The sequence below is a fragment of the Hordeum vulgare genome, chromosome 1H, assembly GCF_904849725.1.
Source record: "Hordeum vulgare subsp. vulgare chromosome 1H, MorexV3_pseudomolecules_assembly, whole genome shotgun sequence".
Classification (NCBI taxonomy): Eukaryota; Viridiplantae; Streptophyta; class Magnoliopsida; order Poales; family Poaceae; genus Hordeum; species Hordeum vulgare.
The window spans coordinates 107,759,358-107,777,273 of record NC_058518.1 but is presented as its reverse complement, the minus strand read 5'-3'; the positions used below and the strand labels follow the sequence as shown (position 1 = coordinate 107,777,273).

Sequence of the window (17,916 nt, the reverse complement as noted above, 5' to 3'; positions counted from 1 at the left end):
TCCGGAATGGTCTAGAAACGAAGATTGATATATAGGATGACCTCATTTGATTACCGGAAGGTTTTCGGAGTTACCGGGAATGTACCGAGAATGACGAATGGGTTCTGGGAGTTCACCGGGGGGGCAACCCACCCCGGGGAAGCCCATAGGCCTTGAGGGTAGCACACCAGCCCTTAGTGCGATGGTGGGACAGCCCAAAAGGGCCCTATGCGCATTGGAAGAAAAATCAAAGAGAAAAAAAAGAGGAGGTGGGAAGGGAAGGAAGGACTCCCACCCACCAAACCAAGTCCAACTCGGTTTGGGGGGGGGAGACCTTCCCCCCTTGGCTCGGCCGACCCCCTTGGGGCTCCTTGAGCCCCAAGGCAAGGTCCCCTCTCTCCCACCTATATATACGGAGGTTTTAGGGCTGATTTGAGACGACTTTTCCACGGCAGCCCGACCACATACCTCCACGGTTTTTTCCTCTAGATCGCGTTTCTGCGGAGCTCGGGCGGAGCCCTGCTGAGACAAGGTCATCACCAACCTCCGGAGCGCCGTCACGCTGCCGGAGAACTCTTCTACCTCTCTGTCTCTCTTGCTGCATCAAGAAGGCCGAGATCATCGTCGAGCTGTACGTGTGCTGAACGTGGAGGTGCCGTCCGTTCGGTACTAGATCGTGGGACTGATCGCGGGATTGTTCGCGGGGCGGATCGAGGGACGTGAGGACGTTCCACTACATCAACTGCATTCACTAACGCTTCTGCTGTACGGTCTACAAGGGTACGTAGATCACTCATCCCCTCTCGTAGATGGACATCACCATGATAGGTCTTCGTGCGCGTAGGAAATATTTTGTTTCCCATGCGACGTTTCCCAACAGTGGCATCATGAGCTAGGTTCATGCGTAGATGTCTTCTCGAGTAGAACACAAAAGTTTTTGTGGGCAGTGATGTGCGATTTGCTGCCCTCCTTAGTCTTTTCTTGATTCCGCGGTATTGTTGGATTGAAGCGGCTTGGACCGACATTACTCGTACGCTTACGAGAGACTGGTTTCATCGCTACGAGTAACCCCGTTGCTCAAAGATGACTGGCAAGTGTCGGTTTCTCCAACTTTAGTTGAATCGGATTTGACCGAGGAGGTCCTTGGATGAGGTTAAATAGCAACTCATATATCTCCATTGTGGTGTTTGCACAAGTAAGATGCGATCCTACTAGATACCCGTGGTCACCACGTAAAACATGCAACAACAAAATTAGAGGACGTCTAACTTGTTTTTGCAGGGTATGCTTGTGATGTGATATGGCCAACGATGTGATGTGATATATTGGATGTATGAGATGATCATGTTGTAATAGATAATATCGACTTGCACGTCGATGGTACGGCAACCGGCAGGAGCCATAGGGTTGTCTTTATACTAACGTTTGTGCTTGCAGATGCAATTACTATTTTGCTAGGATGTAGTTTTAGTAGTAATAGCATGAGTAGCACGACAACCCCGATGGCGACACGTTGATGGAGATCATGGTGTGGCGCCGGTGACAAGAAGATCGTGCCGGTGCTTTGGTGATGGAGATCAAGAAGCACGTGATGATGGCCATATCATGTCACTTATGAATTGCATGTGATGTTAATCCTTTTATGCACCTTATTTTGCTTAGAACGACGGTAGCATTATGAGGTGATCTCTCACTAAAATTTCAAGACGAAATTGTGTTCTCCCCGACTGTGCACCGTTGCTACAGTTCGTCGTTTCGAGACACCACGTGATGATCGGGTGTGATAGACTCAATGTTCACATACAACGGGTGCAAAACAGTTGCGCACGCGGAACACTCGGGTTAAGCTTGACGAGCCTAGCATGTGCAGACATGGCCTCGGAACACATGAGACCAAAAGGTCGATCATGAATCATATAGATGATATGATTAGCATAGGGATGCTTACCACTGAAACTATACTCAACTCACGTGATGATCGGACTTGAGCTAGTGTAAGTGGATCATGAACCACTCAAATGACTAGAGAGATGTACTTTTTGAGTGGGAGTTTAGCGTATAATTTTGATTAAGTTAAACTCTAATTATCTTGAACATAGTCTAAGTCCACTTTGAATATATTTGTGTTGTAGATCATGGCTCACGCAGTAGTCACCCCGAATTTTAATACGTTCCTAGAGAAAGCTAAGTTGAAAGATGATGGAAGCAACTTTGTAGACTGGGCTCGTAATCTTAAGTTGATCTTACAAGCTAGGAAGAAGGATTATATCCTTAATGCTGCGCTAGGAGATGAACCACCCGCTACGGCTGATCAGGATGTTAAGAACGCTTGGTTAGCACGTAAGGAGGACTACTCAGTAGTTCAATGTGCAGTCTTGTATGGCTTAGAACCGGGACTTCAACGTCGCTTTGAGCGCCATGGAGCATTTGAGATGTTCCAGGAGTTGAAGTTTATCTTTCAGAAGAACGCCCGGATCGAGAGGTATGAGACCTCCGATAAATTCTATGCTTGCAAGATGGAGGAAAACTCATCTGTCAGTGAACATGTGCTCAAAATGTCTGGGTACTCAAACCGTCTAGCTGAGCTGGGGATTGAACTCCCGCAAGAGGCTATCACTGACAGAATCCTTCAATCACTGCCGCCAAGCTATAAAGGCTTTGTGTTGAACTACAACATGCAAGGGATGAACAAGTCTCCCGGCGAGTTGTTTGCGATGCTGAAAGTCATAGAGTCTGAACTCCGTAAAGAGCATCAAGTGTTGATGGTGAATAAGACCACTAGTTTCAAGAGAAACGAAAAGGCAAGAAGGGTAATTCAAAGAAGAGCGGCAAGCCTGTTGCCAATCCGATGAAGAAACCCAAAGCTGGACCTAAGCCTGAAACAGAGTGTTACTATTGCAAGGGTATGGGTCACTGGAAGCGCAATTGCCCCAAGTATCTGGCAGATAAGAAGGCGGCCAAAGAAAAATCAGGTATATTTGATATACAAGTTATTGATGTGTACTTAACCGGCTCTCGTAGTAGTGCCTGGGTATTCGACACCGGTTCTGTTGCTCATATTTGCAACTCGAAACAGGAACTGCGGAATAGACGAAGGCTGGCGAAAGATGAAGTGACGATGCGCGTAGGGAATGGTTCCAAGGTTGATGCAATCGCCGTCGGCACAGTTTCACTTCAGTCACCATCAGGATTAGTTATGAACTTAAATCATTGTTATTTAGTGCGTGCGTTGAGCATGAACATTATATCTGGATCTTGTTTATTGCGAGACGGTTACTCTTTTAAGTCAGAGAATAATGGTTGTTCTATTTCTATGAGTAACATCTTTTATGGTCATGCACCCAATGTGAGAGGATTGTTCATATTGAATCTTGATAGCGATAAACACATACATAACATTGAGACCAAAAGAGTTAGAGTTAACAATGATAGCGCCATATTTTTGTGGCACTGCCGCTTAGGTCATATTGGTGTAAAGCGCATGAAGAAACTCCATGCTGATGGACTTTTGGAGTCACTTGACTTTGATTCACTTGACACGTGCGAACCATGCCTCATGGGCAAGATGACTAAGACTCCGTTCTCCGGAACAATGGAGCGTGCAAGTGACTTGTTGGAAATCATACATACCGATGTGTGTGGTCCGATGAGCGTGGAGGCACGCGGCGGATATCGTTATTTTCTCACCTTCACTGACGATTTGAGTAGATATGGTTATGTCTACTTGATGAAGCACAAGTCTGAAACATTTGAAAAGTTCAAGCAATTTCAGAGTGAAGTTGAAAATCATCGTGACAAGAAGATCAAGTTCCTACGGTCTGATCGTGGGCGTGAATATCTGAGTTTCGAGCTTGGTGCTCACTTAAGACAATGTGGAATTGTTTCACAGTTAACACCGCCTGGAACACCACAGCGTAATGGTGTGTTCGAACGTCGTAATCGTACTTTATTAGAGATGGTGCGATCTATGATGTCTCTTACCGATTTGCCGTTATCATTTTGGGGTTATGCGTTAGAAACAACTGCATTCACTTTAAATAGGGCACCATCAAAATCCGTTGAGACGACGCCATATGAACTATGGTATGGCAAAAGGCCAAAGTTGTCGTTTCTTAAAGTTTGGGGATGTGATGCTTATGTCAAAAAGCTTCAGCCTGAAAAGCTGGAACCCAAAGCGGAAAAGTGCGTCTTCATAGGTTACCCAAAGGAGACAGTTGGGTACACCTTCGATCTCAAATCCGAGGGCAAAGTGTTTGTTGCTAAAAACGGAGCTTTTCTCGAGAAGGAGTTGCTCTCGAGAGAATTGAGTGGGAGGAAGATAGAACTTGACGAGGTTGTCGAACCTCTCATCCCTCTGGATGGTGGCGCAGGGCAAGGGGAAACCTCTGTCGTTGCGACGCCGGTTGAGGAGGAAGTTAATGATGATGATCATGAAACTCCGGTTCAAGTTTCTGTCGAACCACGCAGGTCGACGAGACCACGTGCTACTCCAGAGTGGTACGGTAATCCCGTCTTATCAATCATGTTGTTGGACAACAATGAGCCTGCAAATTATGAAGAAGCAATGGTGGGCCCAGATTCCAACAAATGGCTAGAATCCATGAAGTCCGAGATAGGATCCATGTATGAGAACAAAGTGTGGACTTTGGAGGTACTTCCTGAGGGCCTCAAGGCTATTCAGAACAAATGGATCTTTAAGAGGAAGATGGACGCTGACGGCAATGTAACCGTTTATAAAGCTCGACTTGTGGCAAAGGGTTTTTCACAAGTTCAAGGAGTTGACTACGATGAGACATTCTCACCCGTAGCGATGCTTAAGTCCGTCAGAATCATGTTAGCAATAGCTGCATTTTTCGATTATGAAATCTGGCAGATGGATGTCAAAACGGTGTTCCTTAACGGTTTCCTTAAGGAAGAATTGTATATGATACAACCCGAAGGTTTTGTCGATCCTAAGAATGCTAACAAGGTGTGCAAGCTCCAGCGATCCATTTATGGACTGGTGCAAGCATCTCGGAGTTGGAACAAACGCTTTGATGAGGTGATCAAAGCATTTGGGTTTATACAAGTGGTTGGAGAATCTTGTATTTACAAGAAAGTGAGTGGGAGCTCTGTGGCGTTTCTAATATTATATGTGGATAACATATTGCTGATTGGAAACAACGTGGAGTTTTTGGAGAGCATAAAGGATTACTTGAATAAAAGTTTCTCTATGAAGGACCTAGGAGAAGCTGCTTACATTCTAGGCATTAAGATCTATAGGGATAGATCAAAACGCCTGATAGGACTTTCACAAAGCACATACCTTGATAAAGTTTTGAAGAGGTTCAAAATTTAACAGTCCAAGAAAGGGTTCTTGCCAGTTTTACAAGGTACGAGATTGAGTAAGACTCAGTGCCCAGCAACTGATGAAGATAGAGAGCATATGCGCTCCGTCCCCTATGCTTCAGCCATAGGTTCTATCATGTATGCAATGCTATGCACTAGACCGGATGTTAGCCTGGCCATAAGTATGGCAGGTAGGTTCCAGAGTAATCCTCGAGTGGATCACTGGACAGCGGTCAAGAATATCCTGAAGTACCTGAAAAGGACTAAGGAGATGTTTCTCATGTATGGAGGTGACGAAGAGCTCGCCGTAAAAGGTTACGTCGATGCAAGCTTTGACACAGATCCGGACGACTCTAAGTCGCAAACCGGATACGTATTTATTCTTAATGGGGGTGCGGTAAGCTGGTGCAGTTCCAAGCAAAGCGTCGTAGCAGATTCTACATGTGAAGCGGAGTACATGGCTGCCTCGGAGGCGGCTAAGGAGGGTGTCTGGATGAAGCAGTTCATGACGGATCTTGGAGTAGTGCCAAGCGCACTGAATCCAATAACCTTGTTCTGTGACAACACGGGTGCCATTGCCTTAGCAAAGGAACCACGGTTTCACAAGAAGTCCAGACACATCAAACGACGCTTCAACCTCATCCGCGACTACGTCGAAGGAGAGGACGTAAATATATGCAAAGTGCACACGGATCTGAATGTGGCAGACCCGTTGACTAAACCTCTTCCACGGCCAAAGCATGATCAACACCAGAACTGTATGGGTGTTAGATTTATTACAATGTAATTCGCATGATGATGTGAGGGCTAGATTATTGACTCTAGTGCAAGTGGGAGACTGTTGGAATTATGCCCTAGAGGCAATAATAAATATAGTTATTATTATAATTCCTGTATCAAGATAATCGTTTATTATCCATGCTATAATTGTATTGAATGAAGACTCATTTACATGTGTGGATACATAGACAAAACACTGTCCCTAGCAAGCCTCTAGTTGGCTAGCCAGTTGATCAAAGATAGTCAGTGTCTTCTGATTATGAACAAGGTGTTGTTGCTTGATAACTGGATCACGTCATTAGGAGAATCACGTGATGGACTAGACCCAAACTAATAGACGTAGCATGTTGATCGTGTCATTTTGTTGCTACTGTTTTCTGCGTGTCAAGTATTTGTTCCTATGACCATGAGATCATATAACTCACTGACACCGGAGGAATACTTTGTGTGTATCAAACGTCGCAACGTAACTGGGTGACTATAAAGATGCTCTACAGGTATCTCCGAAGGTGTTAGTTGAGTTAGTATGGATCAAGACTGGGATTTGTCACTCCGTGTGACGGAGAGGTATCTCGGGGCCCACTCGGTAATACAACATCACACACAAGCCTTGCAAGCAATGTGACTTAGTGTAAGTTACGGGATCTTGTATTACGGAACGAGTAAATAGACTTGCCGGTAAACGAGATTGAAATAGGTATGTGGATACTGACGATCGAATCTCGGGCAAGTAACATACCGAAGGACAAAGGGAATGACATACGGGATTATATGAATCCTTGGCACTGAGGTTCAAACGATAAGATCTTCGTAGAATATGTAGGATCCAATATGAGCATCCAGGTCCCGCTATTGGATATTGACCGAGGAGTCTCTTGGGTCATGTCTACATAGTTCTCGAACCCGCAGGGTCTGCACACTTAAGGTTCGACGTTGTTTTATGCGTATTTGAGTTATATGGTTGGTTACCGAATGTTGTTCCGAGTCCCGGATGTGATCACTGACGTCATGAGGGTTTCCGGAATGGTCCGAAAACGAAGATTGATATATAGGATGACCTCATTTGATTGTCGGAAGGTTTTCGGAGTTACCGGGAATGTACCGGGAATGACGAATGGGTTCCGGGAGTTCACCGGGGGGGCAACCCACCCCGGGGAAGCCGATAGGCCTTGAGGGTGGCACACCAGCCCTTAGTGGGCTGGTGGGACAGCCCAAAAGGGCCCTATGCGCATGGGAAGAAAAATCAAAGAGAGAGAAAAAAAAAGAGGAGGTGGGAAGGGAAGGAAGGACTCCCACCCACCAAACCAAGTCCAACTCGGTTTGGGGGGGGGGAGACCTTCCCCCTTGGCTCGGCCGACCCCCTTGGGGCTCCTTGAGCACGAAGGCAACGTCCCCTCTCTCCCACCTATATATACGGAGGTTTTAGGGCTGATTTGATACGACTTTTCCACGGCAGCCCGACCACATACCTCCACGGTTTTTCCTCTAGATCGCGTTTCTGCGGAGCTCGGGCGGAGCCCTGCTGAGACAAGGTCATCACCAACCTCCGGAGCGCCGTCACGCTGCCGGAGAACTCTTCTACCTCTCCGTCTCTCTTGCTGGATCAAGAAGGCCGAGATCATCGTCGAGTTGTACGTGTGCTGAACGCGGAGGTGCCGTCCGTTCGGTACTAGATCGTGGGACTGATCGCGGGATTGTTCGCGGGGCAGATCGAGGGACGTGAGGACGTTCCACTACATCAACCGCGTTCACTAACGCTTCTGTTGTACGGTCTACAAGGGTACGTAGATCGCTCATCCCCTCTCGTAGATGGACATCACCATGATAGGTCTTCGTGCGCGTAGGAAAATTTTTGTTTCCCATGCGACGTTTCCCAACACTCATGTACCTCACGAATTGTACACGACCAGACATTGCTTTAGCCGTCAAGTAGCTAGCTAGGTACATTTATAAATCCACCAAGAGACATTGGAAAGGTGTCAAGGACGTCTTCCGCTACCTGCAAGGGACCAAAGATCTCGGCCTATTTTATAGAAGGAATCAAGACCTGTCCCTTATAGGCTATGCCGATGCTGGGTACTTGTTGGGCCCGCATGATTGCAAATCATAGACTGGATATGTTTTCCTTTGTGGTGGAACTGCGTTCTCGTGGAGATCAACCAAGCAAACACTTGTGTCGACCTCCACAAACCACTCGGAAATAATGGCATTGTTCGAAGCGTCAAAGGAATGTGTATCGCTTCAGCGGATGATCAACCACATTCAGCAGACGTGTGGGCTGAACACCGTACAAACCCCTACCATTATCTATGAGGATAATGTTACTTGTGTTGCACACGTTCAGATGGGTTATGTGAAGAGTAATCTCACAAAACATATTAGTCCCAAGTTCTTCTATGCACACGAATTGCAACAGATGAACGAGGTGAGAGTCTTGCATACTAAGTCGTATGACAATCTTGCTGATATGTTCACTAAATCATTACCGGCATCGTCTTTTGGGAGATGTGTACGTGGAATCGGTATGATGAGACTTAGACAGATGCAAGGCTCACGGGGATAAACTTCACAAATTCGTCGCTGAAATCTCGATCCCGATGATTGAGTACTCAACGAGGTGGTTGAGTGGATTGTACTCTTTTTCCCTTAGTGAGTTTTCCCGATGTTTCTCACCTAAGGTTTTTAACGAGGCAATTCGTGCAATGCAACAACGTATACTATATGTTCTTTCTTCATATTTTTCCACTGGATTTTTTGGAGTTTTTGAGGCATGGATATACGGATAATTACTCAAGTGGGAGTGTTGGAAACCGATGGGCCCTGGGCCTCGGTTGCGCTGGTGACGGCTGGCTTACATGCGAGGCACGAAGCCAGTCCCTATCGCTTTCCCTCTTTTTGTTAAGTGGGTTCTTATCCCCTCACCCCATACCCCTATATAAACAGAGGAGAGGCCATCATTGTAACAGAGACTTGATGATTAATAAAGCTTTGTTCCTCTCTCTATTTTTTGATGTTCTATGACTCTGTGTGTTTAACTACTTTGACTATTTCATCTACGACCCCGTTCTTGTTCCGCAACCTTGAATCGGACTCGCCGGCGTGAGTTGCGGAACAGTGGTAACACGACCCATACAGGTACAGTTGGCCGCGACTTTGCCCCGCTGCCACTCATATATTAATTCATTTTTTGATTTGACGTGAGCAGTTGAGACAGAGTGAGACATGGCATTTGATGAACATCGTGGGAACGTGAGAGAGGTTGGATTGGACCGGACAATGGGACGAGGCCATCGACGGCGCATGCGTGAGGTACAGTGACTCGTTCCTGTTGGCGTTGTGGGCACAGCTGTGCAATGGGCAGTTCACGGGCGTCCCCCCACCCCCGGGGACCTGGCACGGTGTCACGTGTAAAAACAGCATTAGCCTTAACATACTGATTTAGTTACAAACCGGTCAACAATATAGTCTTTATATTTCCTTATTAACAAAAATGGTATCTCGAGTAACAAATGATGGCGACAAAAAAATTGGTCTACAATTTTGCATGCTGATAGTTTGTACTCACAGTTGACTAAAACAAGTAGTGAAAGAGGATAATGCGTGCGTAAAGCAGTTGTGTTACTACTTACTAGCCATCAAATGTTAATTTGATGATTAATGATTGATTATCAGTATATCTTTCTTTACCTTGATTGGATCATGTAAAATACTCTTAAACAATATTTAAGTGTTAAGAGTATGTAATAAGATGTTTAAATATTGATGAACAATATGTTGATGCCTGCAAACATTGTACTTCCTCCGTTCCTAAATATAAGACCTTTTAGAGATTACACTATAAACTACATACGGATGTACATAGACATATTTTAGAGTATAGATTCACTCATTTTGCTCTGTATTTAGTTTTTTAGTGTAATCTCTAAAAGGTCTTATATTTTAAAACGGAGGGAGTAGGAGCGAGTGACTGAGAAAAGATGAGAGCCACACATGCATATATGGAAACATCTCGGTGCATGACATTGTGCTAATTCAACAACATAAGAGCATCTCCAACAATCCCATGATATTAGTGCCGCTCGCCGGATAAATTGCATTTTTTACGTGTGCACAGTCCTTTCGGGCGTTCCAGCAAAGGCATAATAAACATGCGCGGTACAAATGGTTCAGCGCGCGGGGTGAAGCAGCATCGCGCGTCGTTTATTTTAAGTGTCCTCTCCCACGCCCGCGCCGCACTACCGCCACCCTCTCCGATCGCCCCGCCTTCGCCACACCCCACGCCGTTGCCGGTGAATTCGCCCGATGGACGACCGCGCCGACATCCCCCTCACCCCTTCCTACACCCACGACCCCTCCGTCGCTGACGCAGCCGATGTCGTCATTGAACAACAAAAGAGCATCTCCAATAGGCGTGTGGTATTAGAGCCGTGCTAGATAAATTGCACTTTTTACGCGCGCACCGTCGATCCAAACGTTACAACGGAGATGCAAAAAATGCACGTGCAATATAAGTGGTTCAACGCGTGGAACGAAACGGCATCGCGCGCCACTTATTTCATGCACCCGCTCCCGCACGCTGCACACTGAGCGCCCGTGCCGCACTGTCGCCACTCTCTCCGATCGCCCCACCTTCGCCTCACCCCACGCCGCCGCCGGTGAATACACCTGATGGATGGTCGCGTCGACATTCCCCTCACCCCTTCCTATGCCCGCGACCCCTCCGCTGCCGGCGCAACCGCCGCCGCCTCCGCCGTCGACCCTATCCCGGGAGCTTTGGCTTCGCCTCCGTCGGTGCTCCTCCAACCAAAGGTCTCACATGCGCCCTTTTCATGGCACTGTAGCCGGCCTCGGCGGGTGGCGTCGCGCATGCGCTCGTCGTGAAGCCACGTGCCCCCTCTCAAAGCTCCCAAATGCGACGGTGGCAAAGGCGATCAAGGTGTCCGAGAAGAAGAACAAAGCGGCGGACGACTCCTCTAGGCGGCCGAAGAAGAGACTTGGAGGGCGTGCGATGGATGCGGCGGCGACCGAAGCGCCGACGAGCTCGCTTGTTGTGTCGGTGGCCAATGCGCACAACGTGTTCGATGAAATAGCCACAAGGTATGACTTCACCCACTTTTCGTTGTTGATTTGACATGATGGATACATATGGATAGCTTATTTATTTTGTTGTATATACTTTGTAGTTTCAATGATGAGACATATATTTCAACTATGGGTGTTGGCTCCAATAATTCTCATTGGTCTCAAATCAATGAAGTGCATTTAGATGATCATGAGTATGAGGTGGGCGAGGATGGTCAGGGTATCGTCGATGCACCAAAAGGAAGAGCCGGCAACTATGCCATGGACGAAGACATCTTGTTATGCACATGGTTAAAAGTGTCTAGGGATGCCACCGCTGGAGGGGACCAAAGTAGAGATGCATATTGGATCCGGATGAAGGAGTATTTTGATTTACACAACAAAAGTGGAATTGAACGCATGGATAGATCTCTTCGCTCCTCGTGGTCGACAATCAACAAAGATTGTCAAAGGTGGACGGCCACACTTAAGTCGGTTTACACAATCAACCCAATGGCACTAATGAGCGAGATAGGGTAAGTGCCATTTCTTTCATGATTCTTGCATGTTCATGCTTTTTCTTTTGTGTTTCAAGTGTTAACTTGTTTTTTTGTTTTTAGCTCATTATTGCACAAAACTTATTCCAAGGAGAGGAGAAGAAGAACAAGAAAGGAAAGATCAAGAAAGGATAATATTTACCTTGCCCCATTGCTATGATGTGTTGAAGGATGATGAGAAATGAAAGCCCCGTGAAGGTGTCGATGAGGAGAGCAACAAATGCAATCAAACTATTGATTTGGATGATTATGAGGAGGAGGCATCAAGTGATGACGGGAAGATAAGCCCTACACCAAACTCGGTTGCCTACTCCAAGCCAAAAAGACCAAATGGAGGCAAGAAAGGCTCAAAAGAAAAGAAGAAGAGGAAAGGGGATGATGAGTTAAAAAATGCCATGGAGGCTATTGTGAAGTCAAGAAAAGAAGCGAACAAGGTGAGGATGCTAGCAAGGACCCAAGATGCGGCGGCCGAGGGGAGGAGGTTGGCGACCGAGGAAAGGAGGATGGGGGACGAGGAGAGGAAGGTGGCATTGGAGGAGAAGAAATTGGCCATGGAGGAGCGAACTAGATTGTTGGAATGGGAGAAGTACTTGTTCTTCATCATGGACACATCTAACGTCGATGAGAAGCAAAAAAAGTACGTCAATTTTGCCCGTGAAGAAGTCTTGGTTAAAAAAAAGGCATGAGAGCTACTATGGAAGGCATAGAAGGAATGGGTGGCATGGGAGGCATGGGAGTCATGGATGGCATGAGAAGCATGGGAAGCATGGGCGGCTTGGGAGCTACCATGGGAGGCATGGGCGGCTTCGGTGCTACCATGAAAGGCATGAGTTTTGGGTCTCTCATCGGAGGCATGGAGCACTTCCGGATGACATGGGTGGACGCATGTCTTCCTGTGTGCCTCACATACCTTCGCATGATGCCGTTGGAGATGTTACCAACACCTTCCGAGCTCCCAATGATGATGCGGCGCGCGACAATGAAGAGGAGGAGGAAGAAACATCTTTGGATGAGGAAGAAGAATCGGAGGAAGAGGAGGACGGTGATGAGGACGCGGCATGATTGTTGATGTGCCATTTGTTTGTGTGAACTTTTATGTCATGAACTTTGTTGGATGATTTTGGACTTGATTGGATGATGATGTGGCATGAATGTTGATATTCTGTGCAGTTAAACTATGCTATATTTTTTTATGTTTGAAATATCATCATATTCTCAAAATGAACATGTTGCAAGCCCGGCTTCTCGCGCATGCTAAAAGTTTTAGCGCATCTGCTGGAGCGGTGCATGCATAATTTTTTACAGCGGCCGCTGAAGCCAGCGCTCTGCGGCGCGTAAACAAATGCTATTTCGACGATGTATCCTTATTTTAGAGCGCCCCATGGTTGCGTGCCTGTGCCTGTTGAAGATGCTCTAAGGCAATTGTTAATGTTCAGGTGGGTGGAGGAAGAGAACATTAGAAGTCTTACATATATGACCTATATATGTTCATATTTAATCTTTTAGTTACAAATTTATCAAAATGTGTTAATAAACATTACACCAAGCTTATTTTCCTTTTTGGTGAAGTGCAAGTGGAATAACCGAGCACATAGTTATTTATAAGTCATAATATGTACTTCCTTCGTCCGAGAAAACATGTCCATAGCTTGGTTTAGTTGTAATTTTGCAAAAAAAACCTTTCCTTTTAAATCCCCTACTAAAACCTCCATCAACTCTCCTTCTTCCTCCTCCGCCGACGGTTGGACCAAGCGGTCGTTGTAGCCACTCTCGGCAGCCGTCGTAGAACACATCCTGGATGTTGAGATGGAGCCGTCGTTGTTGGGGTTAACTTCCGCATCACCCGTCGTCGTCTTCCTCCACCATCGACCTCCGCAGCAGCCACTCGGGGCCTAGAGGAGGAGCTGCTCGAGCTCGAGGAGCGCCTGCCCCATGCCGTCGCCATGCCTCTAGATCGAGCGCCAACTCGTTGTCATGCCTCCAGATCGAGCGCCGCCTCATCGAAGAAGGGATTTTTAGGACAGGTGCATCGTCGTGGAGGAGGGGCGGAGGAGTTGCGCGGGGAAGTGGAGCGGCGTGGTATCGTGGTGGAGGGAGTGCAGCTTGGTGGCGCGGCGCAGTGAAAGGGAGTGGTACAGCGGCGCGACACAAAGGGGTGTAGCGCGGCGGCACGACAGGGAGAGGAGCACCGCAATGTTGAGAGGCTGCGTGGAGGGGAGCCACACGGCGACATGATAGAGAGACTCTAAGTTGTGTTGGCACAAATTGGAGAGTATTTTCTAAAAAATACCACGAAGACAATCTTTTTCGGACGGGGGAAGCATGTTTTAAGCTAACTTGAACAAAAGCTAGCATCAAGGGAACATTAGATACATGCGACATGTTGGAGCGTGTGTAGCTAAACTTTTCAAACCTTGGCTATATAAGAGATATTAGATCGGTCTGGTAAAAATAACAATACAATGTTATCCTTTACTACTTCTTCAAAATACAACCATTTATAGTTTCTATAAAAGTATGTAAATGTACATAATAATAATCAAAATTGTGTATCAACTTACTAAAATGAGAAGATATATAGCATAATCAGAATATAAAAAAGGAATGATATTCCAATAAAAAAAGAATGCAATCGTGCTGACATCCCTTGTAAAGGCACGGCAAAACGAAAGTTTTCATGACAAATGCAATTGCTGTCAGAATAAGCAAATTTAGTTAGTAAGCATAACAAATTCTGACAATAAAATAAAATAAACTGAACGACTTTGTTATGCTTGTTTACATAATATTTCATTCACGGATAAACAAAAATGATAAATATTATTAGAGCATCTACAACCGGACTCTTTAAATCCGGCTCCTTAAACGTACGTGATCGCGCTGGACAATGACTGATCACGTCTTTTTTTTTCACACCCAACTCTCTCATATGTCATCCCTTACATCCTACGTACTAACTGCTATTGTACTAAGCTTCTTTCTCGTCGGAGATGGCCTGCGCCGCCTCGTGCGCCGCTTCTTGAGCCGCCCGCACTTCCTCCATCCGACACCTGGCCATCGCAGTCGACTCGAAGCGGATGGAGTTGAGGATGGCCAGCTGCTCCGGCCACAGATTGATCATCGTCGGTGTCTCCTCCTACGGCTCCAGCGACGGCGCCTCCTCCTCCAGCTCCTGGGGCGCCGCCTCCTCCTCCGACGCCTGTGGCTCTTCCTCGGGTCCTCCCTTATCTCCCCCTCTCCTCGAAATCCACCTCCGGTTTCAGAGGTAGCCCCGCTGCCCTTCGGATTCAGACCTGCTCCAGAAGGAAGAGACGGTGTTGGATCGTGTAATCCCGTCGGCGTGCTGACATGACTGACGAGCTTGGAGAGGGAAGTGCTCGGGCGGCGACGGAGAGAGGGAGGAGGCAGATGCGCTAGGGCTGGGATGCGCCGGACCACTTAAATAGCCGGACCCGACCCTGGAGCGACGACACACGGCCTTCACACTGCATCGACGGTTGAGGCGTCCGTCGAATCATCCGATTTTCCGATGAGTCCACGTAGGGCCAAGCCGTCAGTCCGACATGATGGGCGTTTCTGTACTCCCTATATCCACTCCATATTTTGGCTGGAAATGAGGGTGCCGATCAATCCATACGTTTGTGATCCAATAATGACCGGACAATGTGCTCAGGCTGTAGATGCTCTTATCTGTGGGGAAAAACTACTCCTTCCGTCCTGTAATGTAGGACTTTTTTTGACATACATTACGGGCTGAAGGGAGTACAAATCAGCAGATTTTTTACCCCGCAAAAAGAACAGTTTACTATCTGAAGTAAATTCAAGCCTGAAATTTCAAATTTCAAATACCTAAAGAAGATGGAGTCACTTCCCGCAAAAAAAAGAAAAAGAAAAAAAAGAAGAAGATGGAGTCACTATAACTTTCTTTTTTTGAATGTCGCACTATAACTTTCTTGATCAAGTCCAACGCAATCTTCTCCTGCAGTCGAATCGCTCGTTATGATCCGTGTTCAGTTTCCATAAAACAAGCCAATCTTCCACCGGAAGGAAGCCCGCACGAGCGTTAAAAGTGGCCCGCCCGTTCGCTCCTCTACACAGATCCAAACCGCCACCACCCAGAAATTCAAGCATCCCTCTCCCTCGCCTCCCTCCCTCCAAGCCCATCCCCATCCAGATTCCGGGCCGCCATGTCGTCGTGGTTTCAGTCCTCCTACGACGACGAGGATGACGTCAAGCCGGCGGTGACGCAGCATTGGCGCCGTGACCATGGCTACGGCTACGGCTACGGCGGGGGAGTTGCCGGGGAGGACGTCAAGCCGCGTCCGGTTCCTTTGGGAGCAGGAGCAGGCCGCCATGTGCAGGAACAGGACGATCGGGCGGTGCTCTCTTGGCCTGCACCTCCCCGGCGCCGCCCAGGCAGCGTGCGCCCCGCCCCCTCCCCCCGCTCGCGGAGCCCGAGGCGGCGCCGCCGCGGTGCCGATCTGCGTGCACACGCAGGCGTTCGCCGCGGGCATGCGCCTGCCGCTGCACCCCTTCTTCAGCGACGCGCTCGCGCACTACGGCATCGCGCCGTCGCAGCTCGCGCCCAACGGGTGGCGCGTCCTGGCCGGCTTCGCGGTGCTCTGCCACTTCCGCGGCGCCGGCGCGCCCTCCCTGCCGGTGTTCCGCCACTTCTTCGCCCTCTCGCCGCTCCCCAATGGGAAGGGCTGGTTCTCCTTCCGCTCCAGGGAGAGCGTCCCGGCGCTCTTCACTGGGCTCCCCACGTCCGTCAAGGGGTGGAAGGAGGAGTTCCTGCTCGTGTCGCCTCCGCCCGGCGCGCCGTGGCGGTGTCCCTTGCGGTGGGGCTCCCCGACGAAAGAGGCGACGAGCGACCCCATGCTCACCGGGAGCGATGCGGCCGTGGCGCGCCGGCTGTCGCAGGGGCAGGGCGTCGTCGACCTTAAGACGTACCTGTCCGAGAGCAACCTCGTCGCCGCCAAGATTAGCCGCGCCCCGTCGTGTCTCCGTACGTATGCGTATTTCTGTAGACTGTAGGGACATGTGCATGTGCATGTATATGGATTATGGATGGAGTGGAGATGTTTTAATGTTGGTTTGTCTGTGTGCGCAGGGACGGGAGCTTCCCAAGGTGCGCCGCCGCCCACAGCCACAGGGAAGAAGAGAAAGGTGGCTGCTGCTGCTGGCGGTGGCGGCGACGAGCTTCGTTCAGAGCTGCGCGCAAAGGAGATGGCTCTGTCCAAGGCCAAGGGCGAGATCAGCCAGCTGAAGAAGGAGCTGGGCGATGCCAAGAAGAGGGAGCTTGCCGAGGCGCAGCAGGCACTGGCCTACGCGGCGCAGGTGCTCAAGCCCGAAGGCGGCGGCAAGGGCCCTGGGGCCGGCAAGCGGCGGCGTGGCGCCCAGTGATCACGTACGTCGTGACCAACGGTGGGGTTATGGCCTACGTGTACTCCGCCTGCTGGGTCGAGATTTTTAGCAAACGTAGTTATGTTTGAGTTCGCTGGTCAGTATTACGAACTTACTGTGGAAATTTGTGGATTTCTGCAAAGTATTACTACTATTATTGAAATCTGCCTTGAGGTCTGAGTTTTTTTTCTGCAATTCAATCCGAAATGTTTCACCACATTTTTGTCACCACTGGCCTGAAGTTCGGAAATTCTACTTTCTAGCATAGGTGTGCACTTTTGGAGAACTCTTCGTTCCAGCCGATTGTTCCGTGCTTGTTCCGCCTCGTCCCATCTCCGTTCCTGAGAATTCGGGGCCGAGGCAAACTAAGAAACGAGAGACCCTTTAATATAAAATACGAAAATACTAACTTATACAGGTAATATACATAGACCATCCTTTTTTTTGTGTGTATATAATTTGAGAAAATATCTCCTTCATCCAGCTGATAAGATGCTAGCCTTCTACCGCCTTCAATACGCGACGCGTGTCCATACCACTACATCCTTCTTTCCTTATCTTCTTTCCCAACTCCCGCAACATCATGGCCACCACCACTTCAAGCTTCTGCAACACCGCAACTCCTCCGCCCCCGATGCCGGCCAGCCGGCCCTCGCCTCCCCCACCCCTTCCCCCCAGCCGCTCGCCCCCGATGTCGGTCCACCCTCCGCACGCCACTTTTCCCCCAACTCATGCAACGCCATGGCAACCACCACATCAAGCTCGTCGGCGGCGACACTATCGCGAGGGCAAGCGGCGCCGGCCCTCC

At 48.5% G+C, this 17,916-nt stretch overlaps 1 protein-coding gene across 1 annotated transcript; it reads left to right on the top strand.

Moving 5' to 3' along the window:
- Positions 1-15,516: 15,516 nt before the first annotated feature.
- On the top strand, positions 15,517-17,271 carry LOC123407786. Its single transcript, XM_045101007.1, has 2 exons — positions 15,517-16,710; positions 16,816-17,271. The coding sequence occupies exons 1-2, from the start codon at positions 15,972-15,974 to the stop codon at positions 17,106-17,108; spliced, it is 1,032 nt and encodes a 343-aa protein (XP_044956942.1). The 5' UTR covers positions 15,517-15,971; the 3' UTR covers positions 17,109-17,271.
- The last annotated feature ends 645 nt before the right edge of the window (positions 17,272-17,916 follow it).